General features: G+C 35.0%; 2 protein-coding genes across 2 annotated transcripts; both read right to left on the reverse strand.

The window, feature by feature from the left end:
• Positions 1-7,544: 7,544 nt before the first annotated feature.
• Positions 7,545-12,722, reverse strand: LOC149892931 (uncharacterized). Its single transcript, XM_090084066.1, has 2 exons — positions 12,668-12,722; positions 7,545-11,999 (listed from the first exon to the last, which is right to left on the reverse strand). The coding sequence occupies exons 1-2, from the start codon at positions 12,720-12,722 to the stop codon at positions 9,520-9,522; spliced, it is 2,535 nt and encodes an 844-aa protein (XP_089940192.1). The 3' UTR covers positions 7,545-9,519.
• A 179-nt stretch (positions 12,723-12,901) lies between these two features.
• On the reverse strand, positions 12,902-14,660 carry LOC145183307 (uncharacterized). Its single transcript, XM_090084171.1, has 2 exons — positions 14,549-14,660; positions 12,902-14,250 (listed from the first exon to the last, which is right to left on the reverse strand). The coding sequence occupies exons 1-2, from the start codon at positions 14,595-14,597 to the stop codon at positions 12,902-12,904; spliced, it is 1,398 nt and encodes a 465-aa protein (XP_089940297.1). The 5' UTR covers positions 14,598-14,660.
• Positions 14,661-25,872: the final 11,212 nt, after the last annotated feature.

Genomic DNA, 25,872 nt, shown 5'->3' on the forward strand with positions numbered 1-25,872 from the left:
AAATCTTAATTTTAAATACAATTTTTAAATATTCAAAAACACCAATTTCTATTCAGCCACAACCCAGTGCATTGGAAAATTGTTCTACGGGAAACAGTTCAATCATTATTTGTTAGACGACCCTTATTGGCGGTTTTTTACCAATCAAAGTATTGATACCAAAGCGCAATTACATGATCTTATTTATAACGGGAGCTGAAAAAAACAACGTTTTAAATTTTATACCCACTAAAAACAAATTTGGCATACTTAACGAACTTTTTTATACATTTAATAAAATAAACTATATAAATATAGTTTATCTTAATATTTCTGAAAAAATGTCATAACTAATAAAGGTTATCTAACGTAATGAAGCGTCATATTTGTTTGGGTCATGAAAAAAGCAATATTAATGAAATTTATGGCTTCATTAAGTCAGAAGACTGAGTATTTGTTGTTTGATAATGGAAGAGTTAAGTTTATAAAATAACATTTTTTATCACGGTAGGTATTACTTTTGCAACAACAATGCGTTCCTTACAGCTACAAAACTAATATCTGCTGCTGTCTCCGTTTTTATATTTCTAAAGTGAAATGGATTTGGGTGCCATTATTTGTCACTAAGAAATTTGCATAAGCTGCCACTTTATCTTTGTCTGACTAATTAGAAGCTTTGCTAAAACACAGTTTTTGGAAATAAAAGCAGCGAGACATTCCTCTATTTTTTATATACTACGCCAAAATCGTATGTCTGGAATTTCATTTCCCGTCTTGCAATAGGATTGTGAGTTAAAGACAAACAATATAAGCATACGTTTAATCTACATCGAGAAAAACAAACAAACTTAAGAGGTTTGTGGCCCACTGCGGCTTTAAACTTTTTTTAAACAAACATAAATGCCGCTTTTTAATATCCCATACCAAAATAAGAGCTTCTTTCTCTCTGATGCCGATCTTTAACTCATATGATATGAATGATCTACGTTTACAGAAAAGTCGTTTCGCCTTGACATCTTCTTTCTGTAAAAGTATTCCATCTATTGCATAATTACTGAAGTTGGTAATCAGCTCTACATCCTTTGGTGAATCGTAAAAGACCAAAACAGATTTGCTTGATAAAGTATGTTGAAAACGTCATTATGTTTTTCTTCGCACCTAAAGTTTCTATATATTTTTTAAACTTGACTCATGTGCATAGAGCGAGAAAGTTACTTAGCTCACTTACAGTTGTTGGTTCTCTCATATTCTCAATGGCTTCTTGGAATAATGTCATTTTTGAAAAGAATAATGTATTTTTAAACGTTTTTTATGGAATACCAAAAAACTCAAGTTTCTCTTGAACAAAAATTCAATTTACTTTTATTTAACTTCAAACCAACTGCAATTGCTTTAATAAACAAAAGTTCTGATTTCTATTATAAATTTAACTTATGTTATGCGTATATTTTTTTATTGTTACAAATAACTTTTACTCCTATTTAACAGTAGTTTTTCCCATACATTTTCGAAAAAGTTCAAACGAGTTTTTTATTCCCTTAAACCAATCTTTTGTGTTGGTAAACTCCCTTTTTTGTTCTTTTCAAGGAAAGAGACGCGATCCATTAAAAAATGTTCGTTTCATTTGCAGTCTTAAAACAAACAAATAGTTAAAAACCATTTTATAGTTATAGGGAAGGAAGTGCTAATAAATTTCTTGTTGATCATTTTTTAAGTGTCAAATTAGAATTACACTTTTTAATCCTCTCAACGCAGGCTCTTACAATTTACATCTTACATCTTCTTACAATTTATTCCTGTTTTCATTATTTATTTAACTTATTGTGTTTTCCTATTGTAAATCTTAAACGGATTTCTGCAAGAATGTGCCAATGTCTGGAAAAGTACAATATTTAACTTAATTTTGGATACATCAGATTGGTCAATAAACAGGTGGAAAGATAAAGTAAGATGAGTTATATTAGATGGAGTTTCGTTTGACATTTCGGTTATTGAAGCATTGCCACAATCTGTCTTATTACTAAGCATAAAAATGCAGTTTTTAAACTCATGCTTGCACCGAAATCCAATATTTGAATCCTGAAAAAAAACAGAATCCTTACATTTCAAGATAAAAATTTAATTGACCTACAAAGATCTTTCAAAAAGTGATTTTAAGAAATGAATAGTAAATCTGGGGCAAATTTTAGAAACAAGCTTTAAAATGATTTATTATCAATATCAAGTTTTATTTTCTTTAAACTAACTTATCTTTCAAACAATTATTGTGGAAAATGATAGAGCCAACATTTCCTGAGAAACATTTGATTGTTGAAGTAGTTTTATAAAAGCTAAAATAGTAAATGATCGAAACAATACTTCCCGTGAAATACATGGTTATTCGACATTTCTTTAGCAAACAAAAGCCCTTCAGCAAATTAAAATCTCAATTTCATGTAAATTTCCACAGTTTGACGATTTGTAAAAAGTTAACGAGATGAAGGAAGAAGGAAAAAAATTAAAGATGTGAAGGAAGTTCGAGATTATTATCAAAAAGAGATAGGGTAGACCAACCGTTAAAATTTTTAAAGCAAAAAAAGAGCGCACTTTTTATTACTTTGAATATTAATTTAACTTTTTACTTTAACTGCAAGGATAAAAAAAAGCTGAGGTAAAGTTATACCGATTTATTTAGGAGACAACCCACAATTGTGTAAAATATGACTTAAATATGACGTAGTTACCTAAAAGTTTATGTAGAGATTGACGGCCATGGGAGTATAAGTCTGGTTACACCGTTGTATACCGTTTGCAAGAAACGCAGTTTAAAACGTGGTAAAATTGAAAAAAAGCACATAAATAACAGGATTGCAATTTATGTATATATATATATATATATATATATATATATATATATATATATATATATATATATATATATATATATATATATATATATATATATATATATATATATATATATATATATATATATGTAGCGTGTAAATTAATTGATTTCAAAAAAAAAAATGAAATTAGTTAATTCATATCGAGTTTCAAAAGATATTCCTAATGAACAAAATATGAAGAAAATATGATTGCTGAAATAAAATCAGCAGTTAGGCACGATATTCCAAATTCACTTTAAACTTTTGTGTATGCTCGGTATTTCCTCTCAAATTTTTAAATTGATCATCAGTCAATTAACACGGCATTAAAAAAGTAAAAGGTTCAATTGAGAAAACAGAATAAAAATTATAAATAAATCGTCAAAACTGCAGAAAAAAATAAAATTAAATGACATTTGTATCATTTAATTAAAATATTTTCTACAACGTTTTTGACAAAGTGGAGCAAGTTTCAAATTTTTGGCAGTTTTGAAATGCAATGTCTCTAGAGTAATTTCTGGATTTAAATGGAAGAGTATAAGTTTTACTTATTCAAAGGAAAGCTTCGGAAGAAAGGCAATATTTCTTGAAAGGGACCGTTGGACACTGACCCTTATTGTAAAACAAAATTATCAAAATACAGCTCCTAAAATTTCAGTCGAACTCAATGACCATCTAGAAAGTGGCTGGAGATAGATAAAACCTGTTTCATGGAAGAGCTGCATTATGAAAACCTTTGCTTTTAAAGACAAACATTGCAAAGCGTCTAGAGTGGTGCAAAAAACTTAATTGTTGGTCATCGGAGCAATCGGAGAATGTCTTTTTTTCTGGTGAATTTCGAAAAATTCAAGAATATTTTAGACGACTTTAGAACATTCTGGAACAATTTAGAACATTCTGGAATAATTAAGAATATTCTAGAACAATATAGAATATTCTAGAACAATTTAGACTGTATATATAGCTGCTTATCTAATGTTATAGTTATCACAGAAGCAACACATGGCAACGTAATAGCCTAGCGATAGTAGCATTCAGAAGAATAAGGATGTCTGGACCAACAATCTGGTAAAATTTGAAGATTCTCGTAAAAGAAGAAGAGTAGTCCCTTTGGAAGAATATTCACTGGAAGAAAAGTGCAGAATGCCTCTCCAAAAGAAAATTATCGGACGCTACCATTTCCTTAGACCAAAAATCAAAGGAAGAAAGGAGCGAATAGCGGAAATTTCTAAAGAAGTCACCAAATTATGAAAGAATAGACTGAATTTTCCTCATGTATCTGATCAAGTTATACGAACAAAGCTTGACAAAATATTGAAATGTTATGATGAATGTGTCAAGCGGGGAAGCTACGAATCCCTTAATGAAATTTTTGATATTAATAAAGTGGATGGAACATGGTTATCTTCCGAGGACAAGCGATTGTACCATCTTCAAGTGGAAAGCAAAGGAACAGTGGAATACTCCGCAGACCAAGCGGCCAGTAAAGAAACAATTCATCCCTCTAAAAGACAAAAACTTTCTAATGGGTCATCCAACTCTTCATCTTACTATCCTGGTTTTAGTGATTCTGACTCTAAGGCTGACGACAGTGAATATAAAAACGATGAAGAAGAAGAAGAGACTACTCCTACACCAAGCAGAAAACTTCATAAAAGCATAATTGCAGTCAACTTGGTGACCTACACAAGAGTATCAACAAACAAAGCTGCAAAGATATGGAAGCAATTGGCTTGTGAAGGCATTGACATCCTAACTCTAGGTCAATCAGCTATTTACAAGTCAACAATCATTGAGGCAACCAAGCTGAAAAAAGAAATAATTGAAAAGTTGCATATGGAAAGTTGGTCCTAACACTTTGATGGCAAGCACATCAATGGAATCGATATTAAAGTGGTCGTCCTTAAAAATGAAAGAAGTAAAATCAAATTGGATGTCCTAGGCTTGGTAGATGGCAGGGGAAAAACTATTGCTCAAGGAATTTCTAAAGTCCTCAATGAATTGCACCTATGGAATTTAATAGAGATGGTTGTTACTGATATCACCAGCCTCAACACTGGAAAAAAGAATAGTGTTGTTGTAATATTGAAACGAATGTTCACAGAGAAACGCATCAACAAACCTCAGTTTATCAGTTGTCAACACCTTGTATTAGATAGAGTCCTCCGTTTAGTGATGGATGAAGAACTTGCAAGTAAATCACAATTGCTAATCATCGAATATCCATTTGGATCTCAACTGTTAAAGGAGTACAAACAACTAAAAACACAGTTTGATAACGGAAGAAAGTAATTCTCGAAACATCAGGCTGGAGAGATGATATGAAATTTTTATTTCATCTCACTCGAGTGTTGCAATTTTTTGAGGAAAAGGGACATTTTCCATTCATCAGGTTTCAAAAATTACCCAGCGTCAGCAATGCGAGGTGGAATTTCAGACCTATGCTAGCAATCTTGACCTTCATTTTAATTCCTTCAACAAGGACAGTTCTGCAGAGAGTATGTTAATTTATATCGTATGGCTAGGCAGACCATTGGTTTACAGACTAACTCTACAACGAAAACAACTTTAATAACTTGGCTGAAGTACTGGCTCCATACAAAAAGGCTTTAAGCTCTTTGAAAAATTACTGGAAGCGAGAGCCATCCATACTACAGATCCCCAGAAGTAATCAAAGCGCAGAGCACGCAATCAAAATAATGGAGGAAATGTAAGAACAAGAGCAAGGTCAACGGTCGTTTCAAGTGCAGAAAGCCACTGAAGAAACCAAAACTTACCACTGCGATGATTAAAAAACGTCTTGCTTGGGCTAAAAAACGCTCTTCTTTTTCTCAGGATTACTGGAAAAAGGTAGATTTTCCATTTATTCTCTCCTGAAACTTAAACAAATAATATTTTATTATTACAAGTTTTCAAAAGACGCTTTTGCATTAATATGATTGATTTTAGTAATACTTTAAATATTATTAAACATCAATAATTATTGCTATATTCAGGTTGTATTCAGCGATGAATCTGCCTTTCAAACTTTAGAAGGCAAAGCCACATTTGTCTGCCGCAGACCACGAGAACAACACAAGCCAGAATGTATCGTAAACACGGTAAAGCACCCAGCATCCATAATGGTTTGGTCATGCATATCAAGCAGGGGTACCGGTCAACTTTGCATTGTACAAGGGACAATGAAGCAAGATCAGTACAAGACTGTCCTACAGACCACCCTGATTCCACAGATACGAGAGTAGTTTCCTAATGGTGAAAAAATAGTTTTTATGCAAGATGGTGCTCCATGCCATACTGCAAAATCCATAAAGACATTTCTTGCTAATGAGAGTATCGAGCTTCTTGATTGGCCTGGCAATTCTCCAGATATGAATCCTTTTGAAAATCTGTGGGAGCTAGTAAAACGCAAAATCAGTGCGGAAATAATAACGAGTAAACAGAAGCTTACAGAACAACTGATTGATGTATGGGTTCGAGATCCTGAAGTTAAGGCACTGACCTCAAAGTGCATAAACAGTATGCCCAGGCGTGTCAAAGCTCTTATAGAGTCAAAAGGACTCACCACCAAGCATTAAGTTTCTTAATATGCTTTGTATGTAATAATATATAGATTTTATAACAAAAAAGTTAAGTTGCAATTGCTTGTATAATGGTAGGACTGATTGCATCTAATAATGGTAAGACTGTGCGACAAATTTCAATAGATATGAACATATCTATTGTTATACATTAAAAGTTTTTCAACAACGGATTTACTTCCAGGTTTCAACAAAGTCAGGACGCCCGAAATCAACAACTTTTCGCCAAGATGTTGTAGTAAGATCGTCAAAGGCAGATCAGCGCTAGAGTGCTAAAGAAATTCATTGAGAATTTATTCAGTCACATCAAATTTCTTGCTCTTATGCAACAGTAAAGCGTCGCTTAAGACAAAACAACCATTATGGCCGTCGTCCTGTTAAAAAACCTTTTGTTTCTGAAAAAAAGTGTAGAGCACGGTTAAAATTCTCTAAAGAACATCTAAATTGAACAGCAAACCAATGGTCGAAAATACTATGGAGTGATGAGTCAAAGTTTAATATGTTTGGTTCTGATGGTATTAAATATGTTCGACGTCTTCTAGGTCTTCGAAATGATTTTAAGTACCAAGTTCCTACAGTAAAGCATGGTTGTGGTTCAGTAATGGTTTGGTCATGTTTCAGCCGTGATGGAGTAGGTCCAATCTATCGAGTTTAAGGCATTATGGACCAAAACATGTATAAAGGAATAAACAAAGATATAATGCTGTCATATGCAAAAGGCAAAATGTTGCGTGATTGGACTTTCCAACACGACAACGATCCAAAACACACCTCCAAGCTAGTCAGGGAATTTTTCAAAAGAAAGTTCGTATCTTGGAATGACCGTCACAATTTCGGACCTCAACCCAATTGAACATCTACGGGAACATATTGAGAAAAAAATAGTGTTCGGAAACCATCTAATCAGCATGATTTGTTTGAGTTGAATAAGCGTACTTGGGAGGAAATACCAATTGATGTTTTAATTAATTTGGTTGGTTCAATGCCTCGTAGATGTAATGCTATCGTTGTGGCAAATGGTTTTCCAACGAAGTACTAGGATTGTGCACAGATTATATACATTATGTTTAACTACCTTTTACAATAAGCAGTTAAGTACGAGTAAAAATGACAGCTCTTAATCAAGAAGTAAATATAATATATAACAAAATCAATTACAAAGATCGCATGCTTTCGCTTCTCTATAATACAAGAAGCTGTTGCAAGAAACGCATTCTTCAAAAACAAAAAGCCGTCACAAATAGTTTGTTGCATTAATAAGTAATGCAACACTGGCCCCCACTTAAGTGTCTTTATTCACTAAGGGTATATTCTTTTCATCGATAAAGGTTATATTTACATTGTTATTAATATCTGGAGCTTGAATAGGTTTATGTTCCTCTAATAGATATAATTTATTTATTGGCCTTTTTATAACTTGAGGTTTATTAGTAGAAATACATCTAACTGATGCTGCACGAATCAGATTATCATTTGATGGTATTAATTCCTGTACGATACCTAACTTCCATTCGCAACGTGACGTTTTCGGATCATCTATTATAACGACATCACCAATTTTAATGATGTGACCAGAGCTTTGAGATTTGCGATATTTATGAAATTCTCTTAGTTCGATTAAATATTCATTTTTCCATCTCTGCCAAAAGTGCTCCAGAATGGTCTTACTATGATAATACTGTTTACTTAAATTATGTTCCTCATCAGAAGGGATATTTGAATGTGACGATTCTAAATTAAGCTTACGCCCAAACATCAGATGATTAGGTGTTAAAGATTCATTACCAGGTGTTTCATAAATAAAGGTAATAGGCCTGTTGTTTGTTATGATTACGATTTCAGAAAGAATTGTAAGCATTTCTTCATAGTTTAATCTTGATGTTGTTAATATCTTTTTAAGAGTTCTTTTTGTTGTCCTAACCATTCTCTCAAAGAACCCACCCCACCACGGCGCTGCAGCCACATTAAAATGCCAACGGATACGCTTAGAAGAAACAAAAGCTTGGGTTTCATCTGCTGAGAAATATGTGCCATTATCACTGACAATCTCATAGGGTGAACCATAATGCCCAATAAAACGACGTAGACAACGAACACATAACAGTGCAGAACAATCAGGTACAAGATCTAAATGAAGAAAACGTGTACTAGAACAAGTTGCAATAAATATCCAAGCTTTAAACATTTCATCTCCAAAATAAATATTTTTAACAAAAATAGGACCACAATAATCTACTCCGGTATATTTAAAAGCATATTCATCATTTAGCCTTGACAAAGGTAAGGGAGGTGAAATAGGATATTTATAAGGCCTGCTATCATATCGTCTACACACATAGCATTTTTTGATAAGCTTCCTAATAGTATTTCGAGCTTTTGGAATCCAAAATTTGGAACGCAATTGAGTTAATGTTTCCTTTACTCCATTATGTTTCACTATTGAGTGGCAATGTAATATTAATAGTTCACTAAACAAACTTTTTTTAGGTAAAAATATTGGATGTTTTGAATTGTATGGAATTGGGGCATTACCAAGACGACCTAAACAACGAACAACACCACTTTCAATGAAAAAACCTAAATCTTTCTTCAACTGACTATACGATTTTAATAAACTTATGTTTTTTTTAATATATCTAATCCAAAGAGTTTCAGCTTGGTTTAACTCTATGGCATTAGGAGTAGAAGAAAACCCTCCCATACATATTTCCTTTTTAACTATACGGACAAAACGCAAAACAAATGAAGTGACTCTCAGAAGATGGTCATAATTTTTAAATCTCTCAATATGCATAAATTCTAAATTTAAAGGTGAATCGACAGATGTCATCAATGTTGCAACATCAGAATGGAATGATAATCCCTGCTTTTTGAAATCAAAGCATGGCCAGGAAACAGAATCATTATACAAAAATTTGGCACCTTCGAACCAAAGTTCATTATTTTGAAAATCACTAAATTTACTCCCACGTGATATAATATCTGCTGGGTTTCTTTCACTCTCAATATAATCCCAAAATTTAACATCATGTAACAACCGAATTTTTTCTAAACGCTTTTGAATAAACAATTCATAGATTTTATTTTCACTATTAACAGTTTAGACAGATAATAGAATCAGAAAATAATTTTATTTGAGAAATATTGTAAACATTAGATAATTCTTTGGAAACAACTGACATTAAGTTAGCTAATAATAACATGGCTCTTAATTCCAGCCTTGGAATTGTACTTTTACTTAAAGGAGAAACTCTAGATTTAGAAGTGACTAAACAAGTATTGTAATTGTTGTTTGTACAACATCTCAAATAAACACAACACCCATATGCTTTTAGACTTGCATCACTAAAACCATACAACTCATATTTAAAATTATCTGGTTTGTCAGCCAATTTTATATGCCACCTTGGCACACAAACAAATGGTACAGAAATTAAATCATGAACAATTTGATTCCATTCATTCAAAATATCACCATCTAATTCAACATTCCAACTGAGTTTCAGTCTACAAATAGACTGAAACAATATTTTACATCTTACAATGACAGGATTTAGAAGTCCCAAAGGGTCGTAGAAGCTAGCTATAAATTTAAGAATGTCTCTTTTTGTTGGGTTAGAGTTAACAGTGGTAAGAAGTTCTTGAAGCGAAAAAATAAAGCAATCTTCTGATTTATTCCATTTTAAGCCTAAAACTTTTGATATATTGCGCGAAATAAAGTCATCCTCTTGAATCAAATCGCATAACTCTTTTGAGTTTGACTCAAACTTTCTCAGATTAAATCCACCTTCTTTTAAACATGATTTCGATTTTTTATAAAATCTAAGTCCTTCAGCAACAGAACCAGTACTTGTATTTAAATCATCTACATGAAGTGATTGAATAAATTTTTTAACAAACTCAGGATTGCTATTTAGATAACGTTCTGCATGAGTTAGAAGTGTTGCAGACAATAAAAAGGGAGAAGAAGTTACACCGAACAAAGCTCTGCATAAACGATATGTACTTAATGCAGCTGAATTCAATTTAGTGTTATTTAAATCAAACAAGTCATCATACCATATAAAACGTACAAAGTCACGGTGTTTTTTAGCCAATGATATGTTTAAAAATGCCTTTTCAATATCTGCAATGAAGGCAATTCGCTTTGAACGAAAACGTAATAACACTCCAAACAAAGAAGTTGTAAGAGATGGTCCAGAAAACAAACACTCATTCAATGAGGGACCAGATATAGAAGAACTTGCATCGAAGACAATTCGAATTCTTGAAGTTTGCTTATCATTACGAATAACTGGACGATGGGGTAAATAATGAACATTGCCAATGATGCTTTCAAATGTGGACACTCGTTCATTAATACCCTTTGACAATTGATCTTTAATAATATCATTGTAAGATGCAAATAAATTTGAATCTTTTATAAACTTTTTCTCCAACGCCAAAAACCTACTCTTGCTTAAACTATAATTATCATTTAACACAGGATGATCTGCTTTAAATGGTAGCTCAACTTCGTACATTTGGCCATCAAACTTTATATTATTTTTAAACTGATCACATATGACCTCATCAATTACATTAAACTTTGTATCGTCCCATAATGATTTTAACTCCTTTTTAATTGCTAATTGGCTATTGACAAATTCAGAGTCTATTTTTAAAACATGTGTTGATAAAACAGTTGAATTATCTACCCTATCCCTTTCAACAATCATAGGTCCACTAACAATGTACCCCACTTTTGATTTAATAGCTACTGGACCACTAACTCCTCTAATGACCTGATTTTCTATAAATTTCCAATAAAAATTAGCTCCAACCAATATATCAACAGATAAAGTATCATCTAATTTATTATCATCAGCTAACCTTAGACCTCTCAAATGGCTATAGTTACTAGAAGCAATACCAATGTGCTGTCCATTTAAAGGAGAGCAAATGTCTTTAACAAAGCATTCTATGACAATGTAATAACCATAAATAATTTTGACACACAACCTAACTCTGTCTAAGACCTCTGAAATGCTACCATGTCCAAAAGTCTTGATATGGATTTCTTTTTTGCACAATGGTTTTAATTTAAGTTGGGCACATGCTGATGTAGAAATATAGCTAAACTGCGAACAATTATCAAACAGGAGTCGACAGGTTGCAGATTGGGAATGGTCTTCATTTTCAACCAATACTAATGCAGTTTGCAGCAAAACAGCTTCAGTCTGAAGTAAAGAAGCGCTGGCAACCGAGGTTAAATTTGCATTTTGTTTTTTATTGTTATATTTTGCATGATCATTTCGATTTTCATGATCACAAATTGAAATATGATGTAAACCACCACATTTAAAACATTTAAAGGAAGAAGGGCATTGATGACTAAAATGTCCATCACAAAGGCAACGAAAGCATCGCCTTTTCTCGCTCAAAATCTTCTTTCGCACTGTAACATTTGTAATAACTTGACATTGATGTGGCTTGTGGTTATTATTACAGAAGATACATGAAAGTTGAGTAACAGTAGAATTACTTTTAGTAAAGGGTACCGTAAAACGGGGTGAATAGAAACAATTTTCAACTTTGGTTTAAAATTTTGCATATTTGTAGTTGTTTTAGGTACACCATTTTTTCCCCAAATACAGGTCTCTGTTAGACCTATTTTTTTATGGTATTTCCATTTTTTTATCTTATTTCATTTTAATGAAAACAAATAAAAACATGGTGTTTCTATTCACCCCGCAGATGGGGGTGAATAGAAACAGTACTTCAATTTCATGTGTTTTTCTATTGAAACAAATTGAGGGTGAATTGAAACAGACAAATATGGATTTTTGGTCAATAAATGAATACAAATAAATTTATTTCTCAACATAATGATTTATTTGAGTAAATAAACAAAAGAAGTTACATAAACTGTGCCCTACGGTAAGAAAACAAATTGGAATAGGAAGACAACCACCTCATTTAACAAGATTAAATGATGATTAATAAATTGTGAAGTCAGACAGGTCATCTTTGAAAAATATCATATCTTTGAATCGAGCACTTGAGCAAGATACTGGAGAAGATAGTTTCAGGATGACGTTGTTTCTAAAGACAAGAGATTCTTCTTCAGTTATGGTAAACTTGTTAGTTTGTGGAACTCTTTTCAAAACTTTTCCAACGAAACCTTCGTTTTCAAGGCCAGCAACCTTACATATATAATATCTAACAGATGTTTTTGTTTTACCATAAACTTTGACCAACATGTAGTCATCTTCATTGATGACGAGGTTTTCGCCTGAGGCCCCGTTACTTTCATCTAGATCAGAGAAATCTGAAGATTCACTATCCTGCACTGAAAATTCCTCTTCATCTTCTGATGATATCTCCACACGCTTTCGGCTTTTCTTTGGCTGAACCTGTTTAGTACCTGAGGTACCTGGGTTTTGGCCAGTAGAACGTGAAGTTTGGGGAATCTCATCGTCCACGACGAAGTCCTCAACACCGATACTTTTGCCAGGTTTCACATTTACTTTGGTCCATCTTAGGAGTCTGATCATGACGCAGACTCTGAAGGAGCTCTTGGAAACTCCTGTCAACAGCTTCAGTGTTCTTTTGAATGTTTTCTGGATTCTGATTTTCTTCATCATCAATGATTTTTGGAAGCATAGACAGCACTTTGTTCCTGTTTAGAGGCGTTATACCGCACTTCTTAAAACCGCTGATCACATTTTCTTCCTTCAATGAATCACACAACTTTTCCAATAACGCGGGAAATTTGTCCTTAGGAACAGTTGCTTCTGCTCTTCCTGGGCCCTTTTTCCACTGTTCGAGAATCTGCCGCCATGTTGATTTCAATGGGCGAAAAAAGGCTACGTCTAGAGGTTGTGTGAGATGGGTGAAGTTAGCTGGGAGAAAAAAAAAACTGATATCATTGTCTTTACACAACTTCACAGATTCCATTGATAAGTGGGAAGACAAATTGTCCCCAATCAGAATTTTTCGACCCGTTTTGTTTTTCATGTACGGAAGAGCAACTGACAGTACCCAATCTTCAAAGCAAAAGGAATCGAACCAGCCAGACTTTGTTCGATTGTACCTGGCGTTTTTTGGCCCACCTTCTGTCCAGCTTTGGTACAAGTGCATAGCCTTATACACAACGTAAGGTGGTAAAATAGTGCTATCAGCAGAGGCTGCAAACATCATAGACGTAGATGACTTTGATGAGTTTATGACTCTTTCTGGATATTTTGTCCCTCTACATATAATGACCTTTCGCTTACAAGGGTCATCACTTAGATTCCTCTCATCGTAGTTTACGATATTAGATAAAGGCACATCCTTTAATTCATTTGTCAGTTCATCAAAATAGTTGTTAATTGTTTCTGGTGTTACACCAGCCCTCGAGCGTTTAATATTCTGACACATTCTCACGGCCAGTTGTTCCTTATGACGTTTTATAAATGATTCCTCAAAGTCACGGCCGGGGAGGTTATCTTTAAACCTCTTAACTTCTTTCCCTCTCCGGTCTAAAAAGTCTTTTACAAGGAGTCGTAGAGTTGTAGTGTCAATGGGATAACCCCATTCGCCACATATCATAAGCCTATCAACAAACAGCTGTTCTTCTTCAAGAGATAATGCTGTCTGACCACCATGTTTCTTCAAATTTGGACCTCTTTTCAAGTGTCGATAAAGAACACTATAATGCAAACCATGTTTTTCAGCAGACTTTCGAAGGCTTAATCCATTCTGTATGTCAGAAATTGCTTTTTCGATTGTTTTTGGATCATGCTTTTTGTAGCCACCTCCAACCACGTGTTTGTACTTCCTTGGCATTTTACAGGGTTCTGAAATAAAACAGCTGTGTCAGTTAAGTATATAAGTATATAACACATAATATGTATTTTATATTGTATAAGTGTGATTTAGTATTAAATTTTTTTGTGGGGTGAATAGAAACACTAAAAAATATGTGTTTCTATTCACCCCACGAAATCTAAAAATCTAACGTAATCAATATGAATAATTTCTGAAATAATTTTGTTAAAGTTAAAGCCTAAAGTAAGCCTTAATCTTTTATATGGATGGTTAATCTATGTTTTGAACAACTATTTACTTCTATGAACAGTACACATTCTGACTTACCTGGAAAGTTCAAAGTAGATGAAAAAACAGCATGAATCACGTGCAACATTCAAGAAGGCAAACAAATAGGAACCAGTGCTGCCACCCAAACAAACAATTATTTCCCTTTTAGCCTAAAGTGTACCAACTTAAAAAAAAAAAAATAGTTGTCACTATTTGACCATAGTTATGTAGGAAATAAATTACTATATATATAAAAATGAAGTTTTGTTTCTATTCACCCCACTGTTTCTATTCACCCCAGTTTACGGTATATTATTAGCATGATAATTATTTCTTTCAAAATAGGTTGATCGTCTTTTATTTGATGCTCCAGTAGAGTAAAAAGTACTGGCTGTGAATGGTAAACTAGAAGGTTCTGAAGAATTGCTACTCTGTTCACGTGCTCTTAACTCAGATTTTAGTACATCAAGCACATTTCTTATTTCCCAAGTTTCATTATCATTTAATTTACGACTGATAATTAGGTTAAGTTCATCAGGTAATTTCTCGAGTATTACTGGGATCAACAAAGGACCATACATTGAGGAATTAATTCCAAGGTTTTCTAAACTACGAACCTGGATTTCAATCATATCTAAAATTCTTCTTAAAGAATTGACATTTTTTATGTTGATTACACGCTCTAGAGATAAAAGCTTTTTCATGTGAGAAGATATCAAAGTTTGTTTATTTGAAAAACGATCTTTCAAAATATCTAATGCAATTACATAATTACCATTGGAAAGTGATAACCCTGTGATTGCAGATAATGCTTGGCCTCGGACTAAGTTTCGTAAATATGTCATTTTTTGAATATTAGACAACTCTTCATTTTGGTTAATAGCACAGTTAAAGTTTTCAAAAAATGAATGCCAATTTTCTGCTTTGCCATCAAATGGTTCAGGGTTTAATGCAGGAAGTTTAACCACTTTGTTAGTTTTAAATGTAGCAATGGAACTGGATTCATTACTTTTTGAATCAAATTGTTTTAAGAAAGTATTAATTTTCAAAATCTCACGTTTATAGTTAAGTGTAAATTGAGTAGCATTGTTATCATCAAGTTGTAACTCATCAACATCTTCAATTAAAACAGAAATCTCTTCATCTAACATTTTGATTTTTTCAAACTTATCTGCAGCAGTCTCTCGTAAGGTTATAAGTTCATTTGAAACTGCTGTGTGATTATAAGTTCATTAGTTTGATTAAATATTTTCATAACTGAATTTATGTTCATTGTACGAACTCTACGTTTAGTGAAAAGATTGGACATGGTGCAAATCTAGAATCTCACAGAGTAATATTTAAAAAAATAAGGGAATAATGATATTAAATGAGTTTATACACAACTCTTTAAGATGAATGCAAGTGTTGATAGTAGTTAAGATGAAATATGTTAGAGAAATAGTTAAGATAAAAATGAATCTCAAATGATTGTACTAAAGAACAATGATAACAATTAAAACCTGCACGTATAATGAAATTTCCTTTTAGTCAATGTAAAGCACATTAGGACTGCCTACCAGCAACAAAATTAACTTAAATGTTTTTAATGAAAGCAAGTCCAAAATAGCAGAAAATTTTAAATTATTTTTAAATTCAGACCAATTTAAAATGCACTTCGAATAGTTACAGTACTTGTCTTTCGAAATATAATTACTCCAAATAGAGACAACGTATTTAACATTAAAATATTACAGAAGAAAAATAATAACAACTTAGCTGCAAGTATCTGGAAATATCTTTAGCATCCAACCGAATAAAATTTCAGGATAATCACTACTGTAACAAGCTTAAATCACAAAGAAAACTCCGTGGGCTCCATGTTTAACTACCTTTTACAATAAGCAGTTAAGTACGAGTAAAAATGACAGCTCTTAATCAAGAAGTAAATATAATATATAACAAAATAAATTACAAAGATCGCATGCTTTCGCTTCTCTATAATACAAGAAGCTGTTGCAAGAAACGCATTCTTCAAAAACAAAAAGCCGTCACAAATAGTTTGTTGCATTAATAAGTAAAGCAACACATTATCTAACAGAATATAACACTATGTAACATTATATATATTATTTAACAGAAATCTTCATAAAAAATGCTAAAAATTTAACCTTTGTTGAGAAAGTTTTTTTTTTTAAACGACGTATTTAGTTTGTCCAATTACTTTTGAGCCAATCCTTTCCATTCTTTTATTAAAATTTTGAGTAATTACTCCCAAATTAGGGTTTTTGTTTTCTTTTTCATAATTGTAGTATAATTTGACATGCCTATGCAAAATTTCATTTAAAAATGTTAACTCGATGAAAAAATATAACCAAAATGGTGTTTGTCCTATTACTTTTGGACGCTACTGTATATATATATATATATATATATATATATATATATATATATATATATATATATATATATATATATAATACACACATATATTTGCCTTTTAAAGTATAAACCGGTTTAAAAATAATTAATTTTTTTGCAATAGGCTCCAGGAGCGCAATATTTCTTGACCCAAGAAAATTAGTGAAAGGTTTTGATTGATATCTCTCGAGGTAGAGCATATGGCTCATTTTGCAGCACTTCTAATGTTTTCTCTTAGAAAGCTGGTCAACGAGCAATGTTTTGTCATTTAGACAAATTTTTATTATGTCACGTGTGTTGTAGTTTAACTACCAAGGATTAGGCTTTAATGTTCAAAACCTTAATGAAAATTCTCTTGAACAATTTTGAATTTTATCCTTAAATACTTACTTTTTGCTCACACAGATAGGATCAGCGATTCCTTACAAATTTATTTGGATTAGTTTCTGAAAAGTTTTGATATATCTAGCAAGCACTTTGCGTATAATATAGGTTTTGATTGATTGTGAATGTTTTATTCAATGTCGCTCACTTTGTTTATTTGTAAGCAGGTAAGTATCCAAAGATCAGATGGTTTGGTAGTCCAAACATTATTAACATTGCGTCAGGTAGTTTCATAAGGATCGTTACTGTCTGTGTGAAACTTTTTTCTTTGAGGAGATTGTACAGTTAATGCTGCAAATTGACAAGAATTCCCTCTGGTATAGAACTTTTTTTTTTTTTTCGAAACTGTGTACTTTTTATAAAACTTTTTCTATTGTCATTATGCTCTTTTTATGATTTTGTCATTATTTTGAAACTTTATATGTAACGTGTGAATTTATTTTTAATTAGTAATTAGTAAATAGTTATTTATTATGGTAATAGAATATAGGTTGATATAATAATTGTTCATGCTAACGTGTTTTTAATAGATATGTGGTTATGAAAATAGCCTTTTAGTTTATCAATTACAAAGGATACTGACGGGACACGTAAGATTGATATGTAATATTGTATGTTATATATAATTATATGATATAATAATTTAAAATCATACGCGCTGTACTATTTTTATTCCACCATCAACTTCTAAAGTTTCTTTTTTGAAACATTTTTATTCTATTTAATTGAATTCTATGCACTCCACCGCATTTTTAAAAGCTAAAAAGTTTGTTTTAGGCCGCTGAACTGTAACTTTACCCGATTTAGGCTTTAGAATTTCTTTCTTTGATAGTCAAAACAACTTTATATCGTTGGAAAAACGAAAACATGGAAGAAGCGTTAACCAAATTATCACTAGATGTTATTGAATTTAATAAAGCTCATAATAAATATGGGAACCCGAAAACCAACGCTACGACGTCATTTTAAAGGATTAAACAGGAACGTTAAGTTCGGAAGGCCCAAGGATTTGAGCAATGCTCTGGAAAAGGAGATGGTTGAACACGAACTAAAGTTAGAAGCAAGCTTTTTGGACTTACTGCAACTGATCTAAGAAAACTTGTCTGCCAACTCACTGAAAAATATAATTTACACACCGTTTTAACAGAGAAAAAGATATTGCAGGGAAGAAATGGTACTATAAATTTATGAAAGGTACTCCTTGGAAATCCTTACGTATTCCATAGGTAACATCAATGGCCAGGGCTAAAACTTTCAATAAAAAAATTAGTTTATGAATTCTTTGATAAATGTGAATTTATATTAGACGAATGTAGTTTCTCTGCAAACCAGATTTATAACGTTAATGAAACAGGATTATTCACTGTACACAACCCAATCTAAAATAATTGCTCAAAAAGGCAAGCATCAAGTTGGGGCATTTATAATGGTAAAAGGGGTTTGATCACTACATGCATATGTTTTATGAATGCATCAAGCGAATTCATGCAACCTATGGTAATATTTAAACGTGCACGGATAAACGATTGCCTAAAAAATGTGTACCAACGGGAACGCTATTCAGATGTTCTAAAAACGGATGGATAGCATCTTTCTGTTGAGTGATTAAATTATTTCATCAACTATATCAAGTTGGAAAAAAGTAACGAAAAGAATTCTTCTTTTGGATGGGCACTGCACGTATACAAAAAATATCCAAACCATCGAAATGCGTGTAAGTACAGAATTATTATCCTTTCCTGCACACAAAACTCATCGTCTCCAACCTATGGACAAATCTTTTTTCAAATCTCTCAAAACCAATTGTAACGAAGCGTCATCTACTCGGTTGAGAACAAATCTCAGCAACATAGTTAAACAAAGTACTGTGTAAGAACTATTAGGGATTGCATATTTAAAACCTGTTCGTATGAATATTGCTTTGAATGGCTATAAATCTAACGGTGTTTAGCCATGCAACAGTCTTGAATTTCAGGATGAAGACTTTTGTGCTCCAATGGAAAATTCAATCACTGAAGAGTCTTTGCGCACAAATGCAAATCAAGCTGTAATGAAACTCCTCCAGCACTCGAAACAACACAAGTAACCCAAGAATAATACGGAACTGGGGATCTTATCAAAAGTCCTTCAACATCAAACCAAATAAAACATCAGTTAAATATATTATACTTGATTCCAAATATAGTAAAGGGAAGCCTACAAGCGTAACTCTAGAAGTCGAAGTAACGTCAAGTGCGAATAAAAACAATGTAAAATATCCAATGAAGAAAAAAAATGATCCAATCACACTAGTAGATGTATAATGGTAGTTTTAACTCACCCTCAGAGTTTTGGGGTTAGACTCTAAAGTAGCCCTAGCTCATAATAGAGCCCTCGGCCAGGCTTTTTTAACCATCTGAAGTATGTCCAATGCATTTGGTCCTACAGCGCCTTGCGGAAAGTGTTAACGGTGGTAGGGATGTAGCGAGAGATGAGGCTAGATGTGCAGTAGCCTCTGAATGATGTCTCTTTAGAAGATGATCCTATGAAGAGACCCTCTTCAATTTTTGCTATAGCGTCGATCACAATGAACACGTTCACATCGATAGATGCAGCTCAAAACGAGGTTCGAGTTATATTTATAATTATGTTAGTACCTGCTTTTCCCAGCTAGTGCTATCGAAGTCTATAGCGAGGAACTCGTGTGTACGTGCATATCAATTATCAAACCCCGCCCATTGAGCGAATAACTCGCTAGAGAACATATTTGTCACGGGAAAAGTGAGGCGATTAGTGCCGGCGAGGCAGCTACAAGTTTCTTCAAAATTTCTGTGATTTAATGAGTCATTCGAGTATAAGAGGTTGTTTCTACTCTCTATTGCAATATCCACCCTTATAGGGTTGAGTGCAGGTAAGGAGAAATATTTACATTGTGCAAATGAGATTTTGAGATCAAACAACCAGCTGATTAGTGTACCTATTTTCTGGATTCTCCTATGGCGTATGATTTTTTTGAAAGCCAGAGCAAAACGTCCTTGAGAACTCAGAGCAATATTAGCCGCAAGTAAGGCAGAAGAGAGAGTCTCAAACTCAAGCGCTACCTTATTGAGAGAGTAGTTTACAGATGCTTCTGTGTCAGTGGAAATGGTGACTTGTGATCGATCGCTGAATACAATCTCATATTGGAGTTGATTCCCAAAGCTTGAGGGTTGGAAAGGACCTCTCCCTATAACCAATTCAAAGTCGAGAGGGTTGCAACCTTTATAGTTATCAACCTTTCACCACAGATGGCGTGCCGCGTCAACACCTCCCTGGTGGGATTGAGGTGCGTGTCATACATGCGGGATGGAGAAGCCATCGTGGTTAATGGGGACACAATATTTGGAGAACAAACCGATTCTCTAATAGAACTAGCTGTATTTCATTTAAGGTTGTGCTAATTTAAAAAGCGGAATGCCCACTCATATCTGAAGAAACTGATTGGGCGGAAGAGGAGCTAAATGGATAAGTTCGTGAAAAGAACATTGATAAAGTTGTTGTTAAAATACCCTCTCTTCCATCAGAACTTCCTCCTATAACCCGAGCCGGAGAAGACAGTGTAATGAGAATCACGAGGATCTTGGAAGCCATGAATCTTAAAGGCACATTCTATTAGGTTGTGAAAAAGATTTATGAGGGATACCCATCAGTCACTATCGATCCTGGCGATGTGAAAGAAGAAATTGTAATAAAGGATGGTAAAAAAAAGGGTTGAAATATATTTGAACTCAATTACAAATATATTTTGAGTGGGAGTTTTTATAGCTGTCGCGAATAAAAATAGGAACACAGTTGGGAAATTTAAGTTCTATGATTGGGAAATACTATGCTGAGATATGAAGAATAAGGTCTAGATAAATATCTTAAACTTTCTGGAAGAAAAGATGCGTGAAATCATCAATCCTAACCCAGAGAGCGCTGATTGAATCTCGAACAGTCTCGAAAGAATCTACGGGTCACTTGTGCAGGACGGAAGAACTGGTGAGTATTTCGCCATAAACATGGCTGCTGGTCAAATTCCTGAAATCACAGAAGGGCTAACTAAAGCAGGTTTAAGATCTTAGAAAGTATAAGGGGTTACATCGTGTCAGTTCTGTCAGCTCAGCTGGCAGCTCGCGGAAGTATGTTTGGGTTTTCAGCCAGCGCCCAGGATTCTGAAAATCCGATTAAGACAGACACAGGAGATAAACAGACTGATAACGGTGTTAAAATCCAAGCGTCGAGCTACCCACAGGTAAGTCATCAGATGAACACCAGGCAGAACTCAACCCTTTAATCATGGACGGTTCAGTAGCTGCCTTGCTGGGTCTAGCTGTCTGGTACGTTGCGCATTGAATCAGCAAAAATATTTTTCTTCATCGTTGAGAGTGGCGCTAAAGGTTACATGTATCGAATACGAGTATAGCTTTGGTGAGGGCAACCTGAGTATTATCAGCGTCATAGAATTTAAAGTTTATATGGTCTATGCAATTTTCAGGTCGCATTTCCCGCTACAACTTATTGTTTGAATCCCAAAACGCAAAGAGGGCTGAGTTATTGAGGATGACAGCCTGGAGAACTGTTGAACTATTCAATTCAGCAGTGTTACATGAGACTAGAAATATCATAGTCCCTGGAGGCACAAATGTAATTTTGACATATCCGTGCCTTATCGGTGAGCAGTCTTCATTAGCGTTACTAGCGTGCAATTGGCGCTAGATAGCACAGTGCCAGACCAATAAATAGTGTGTAACTGATGGTTTCCCATGGCTTTAATGATATCATTTTGGACACCACCGATCTAGATGAAGAAGAATAACATCCATGATATAAGATTATCACAATGTCTGGAGAGAGGCACTAACCGACTTTGCCCAACATAATGAGCATGCCTTCCAAAGCAACATCCGCATCATCCGTGATCTCAGAGTCGAAATTGACTACATTACCGGCTTTGGATGGGTTTTCTCTTAGAATCCAGATGGTCCTCCTGTGGATATACAAAATAGAAAAGTTTGCTTAAGATTACAGATTATTATTGAAAAAGAGAAAAAACACTGCCAACAGGCTAACGGTCTGGGAAGTTATCTCTAATAAGACTGGTTTCTTCACCGGTGTCATCGCTGCTAGTATTGCATGTGTCGGCGCACATGCGGCATCCCATCGAGCTTGCTCAGCTATATCTAAAAGCGGTACAAATCCTCCTCGAAGAGTTACAACACTCTTTATGCTCAATCCTTTGAGGCAGTAGCCTCCCTCCAGGAAGGCATAAACGCCGCCGTTAATGATGGAGAATTTACTGTCGAGAAGTTTAAGGCTCTTAAAGAAAAATATCGGGCCTATCACTGCAATGAAGATACGGACGTGCAAAAAACATCTAGTATCGAGATAGATGAAAAACCCGAAACTCTCGAAGACATAATAGATACCTCGAGATGAGGAATCCCTAATTGCAGCCTATGATCTTGAAGACATCGTCTTTTTTTTGTATGCGCCAATCGCTAGCATAAGGCAATTGATCAACCACGCTCGTGCAGAGAGGCCTGGACTACCATCACTACTGGGGAAAGAGATTCAACTATATTTATAATTGTTTTTCTGTCAATTTTACTATTGTACAATGAAGAAGACGAGAGCTATAGCTCCTATGTTGAGCGCGATATATCTGGGGTTCGAGGTAAACCCACAAGTGAAGTGCTGCTTCTTCACCCCTCTTTTTTCGACCCACTCACCACCAGCATCCTGTTTCCTTTTTGGTTCTGATCGCTCTTGTCTCTCATCCTCTTCGTCCATCTTTTTTGTGGCAGCGGTTGGTGGCGGCGATCTCCAGCTTCTGTTTTCCCAAATTCTCCTGAAGCTGATGCTGTTTTTCTTTTCCTGCGTCCGTCAAAGCTTTGCCAAGATCGTCATAAGCGGGTGTCTTAATGCTGTGTACCTCTACGCGATGATTGATTGAGCCCGGCGCCCTTACTTCTGCCCATCCTTGCGTTTTATTCCGTATACATAGCAGTCACCTGGGTTCTCTTGCTGGCATCGTCATGCGCTAGTTTCCTCCCGATCAGTTTTTTACTATTTCCACTGCTCACAGCAGCAGCCAACCAACAACAATAGAGCTCAATAAAGTTGTCTTTGCGGGTCTCTGGGCTTACCTCGATGGATGAGTCCGAGTCATCCATATGCAGTTCTTCTAGGATCTCCGCCATTATTCATTTTAAGATATGCCAATATAGGGTCTTTCTCCAAATTGTAACGTCAGAGCTGGTATACAGATTGCCAGCAAACACCTTGGGATGACTTACAAAATTATTACAGCTCGACATCCTTATCACCATAGGTGATATTAGTGTAGCGGTGCATCATCTCAAATTGAGGTGCAATGTGATCTCATCAACTTTAGACGAGTCTATACCACCATTATTCTCATCGATTATCTGGATGAAAGAGCTCCTGTCTTTCAAAAGGGAGGATCGCCACGGCTCTGTGGATCATCGCGTAGAGATACACAGCATTAAGACACCCGCTTATGACGATCTTGCAGAGCAGAAATTTTTGGTAGTCTATTTCCATTTCGCAGATGCAGTCGTGAACTTTGAGGTTTTTCTTTTTAGATGCCTCCACAGATTCCCTTCTCGAAGAACAGATGCATATCGAGTTGTTGAGGTGCTCAAGTACAACCTTACTCTTTTTCAGCATGGCATATCACGCCATTTCTTCAAAGGTAAGTATTGGGCTGGGTCAACACCATAATACTTTTCCGATAAATTCCTGAATTTTTCGAAGATCTGCCAGCAGTTATACATCATTATTTAAGAAGACATTGTGATAGTCACCCGGTCAAACTGTCGACGCTCTCATAGGGATAGACACCCTTGCGCTTTAACAACTCTAGTTCAGCTTCTTATAATTCTGTAATCTCAGCCAGTTCTGCTTGTAGACTATCCTGCAAATGCTCCACCACACCCTCACCATGGTACAAGAAGGGGCCCTTAGTTTGCCCATCGCTGGCAACCCCCATATAGCTATAGCTACAAGGGACCTGCTTCAATAAGAGATGGATTGAACTTTTTTTGGGTTAGTCGAGGCCATTCATAAGGGTATGTTTAGACACTCAAAGTCAGTATATATCACAATGGGCGCGCGTATCTGCCTATAGTTATTTTTAAATTTTAGAGTATTTTTGCCAAACTCTGACATCACGGTCATTTGAGGTTTTCTACCGATTTCTAAGCAATCCTTGCGGTGAGCCTCCAGAAGGTGAGCTCTCGAGAACACATGTAGGCATCGTCGGCAAGGGTACTTCGATGCCGTACATTTACTCGTACGATAGCACATCGCTGCCAGACTCTTAATCCAGAGATAGTGTGTTCCTTTTGGATTAGTCTTATTTACTATTAGTAAGAGGTCGATGGCCGTGCCTTCCTGCTCGTTGCTATGAATTGGGTACAACTCTTTTTCCCGTGCGAAGATGTTCACCGAGAGCCCGGGGTTCAGACGCTCAAATTTTTCTATATCTGCTACCCTTACCGGGAAATCAATCCCTGTGAAGTTGAGCTCACCTAGATACTCACTCTGCTTGAATATTTCACAGATAAAATGGCTCACTCAAAGCATCTGCTATCCCTATTCTTCCTGTTGATGAAGGAGTGTCTGCGGATGTATCATGGTATCTTGATATAGCTAAAACCGCGGAACAAGCAATACTAGGTAGTGCTAATATCCAGCGATTCACAACAAACGAGTCTCCAGCCAGATCTTTCGTTTAAGTACGCTTCCAGTCACTCTATGATCTTTTCCCTCGATCTCACGAGCATATTTCCGATATCATTTTTATTTAGGGTTGGTGTTGTGTCACTCCTCAGTTGAACAGTTGTCCTAACAGTTTCTACACCATGATCACCATAGACACTGCCGACAGTAAATCTGCCTTTTTCAAGTTTAGCCCTAAGGATCAGCGAGACTTTCTGCCCTCCCTCTCTATCTTCTTTTCCAATACTTCATGGATGTGTGGAGCCATGTCAATTAAAAACGCTGACGCATCAGACTTTAGCTCATACCCTGGTGAGATGATGGCTTTACAGTCCTTGAAGAAATCCTTATCCTTGTAGATGGCAAAGGCTTGTGGATCTTCAGGTGCCACTCCCAAAGGTTCATCCCCAGACAATCTGAAATATTGTCCAGCAGCTTGTTAGCCTCTACAATCAAATCTCTGATCAGGGATTGTCTCAGGTGTGGATCTTGGTGCGGGTGGTTGGTTGATTTGGGTGTACGGGTTGGTCGGGGTTTTGGTGGTTGGGGTGCTGGTGGTCGGGATGGTGGAGTAAATTAAGGCGCAGGGGTTTTTTTTGCCTGTATTGTTGCTGCGGCCGCTGAGGCTGCCGATACTCGAGACCCTCCCTCAACTTCTTAGAAGTTATCAGCTTATCTTGAAATAATTTCTTAAAGATTTGTGGTTGCTCCATGTCGTATAGTCGTGCCGTTGACATAAATATTCAAATATTTTCTATAAATGAAAAAACAACCCAGAGCGTTGACCTAAGGATAGAGAGGAAAGTTTGCCAAGCCATTTGGCCTCCCTCTGATAGCCTAAAAGACTGACCGAG

The sequence above is a fragment of the Hydra viridissima genome, unplaced genomic scaffold (genome assembly GCF_058129835.1).
Source record: "Hydra viridissima isolate aposymbiotic clone 2 unplaced genomic scaffold, HvirCarnegie_v1 scaffold_1, whole genome shotgun sequence".
Classification (NCBI taxonomy): domain Eukaryota; kingdom Metazoa; phylum Cnidaria; class Hydrozoa; order Anthoathecata; family Hydridae; genus Hydra; species Hydra viridissima.

Coding starts and splice junctions, on each gene's coding strand:
- LOC149892931 (XM_090084066.1), bottom strand. CDS start 12,722: ATGAAAGTAACGGGGCCTCAGGCGAAAACCTCGTCATCAATGAAGATG. Junction 12,000..12,667: donor ATCAATGAAGATGACTACAT/GTTGGTCAAAGT, acceptor TTTAAACCAAAG/TTGAAAATTGTTTCTATTCA.
- LOC145183307 (XM_090084171.1), bottom strand. CDS start 14,597: ATGTTGCACGTGATTCATGCTGTTTTTTCATCTACTTTGAACTTTCCA. Junction 14,251..14,548: donor ATCTACTTTGAACTTTCCAG/GTAAGTCAGAAT, acceptor GTTTTATTTCAG/AACCCTGTAAAATGCCAAGG.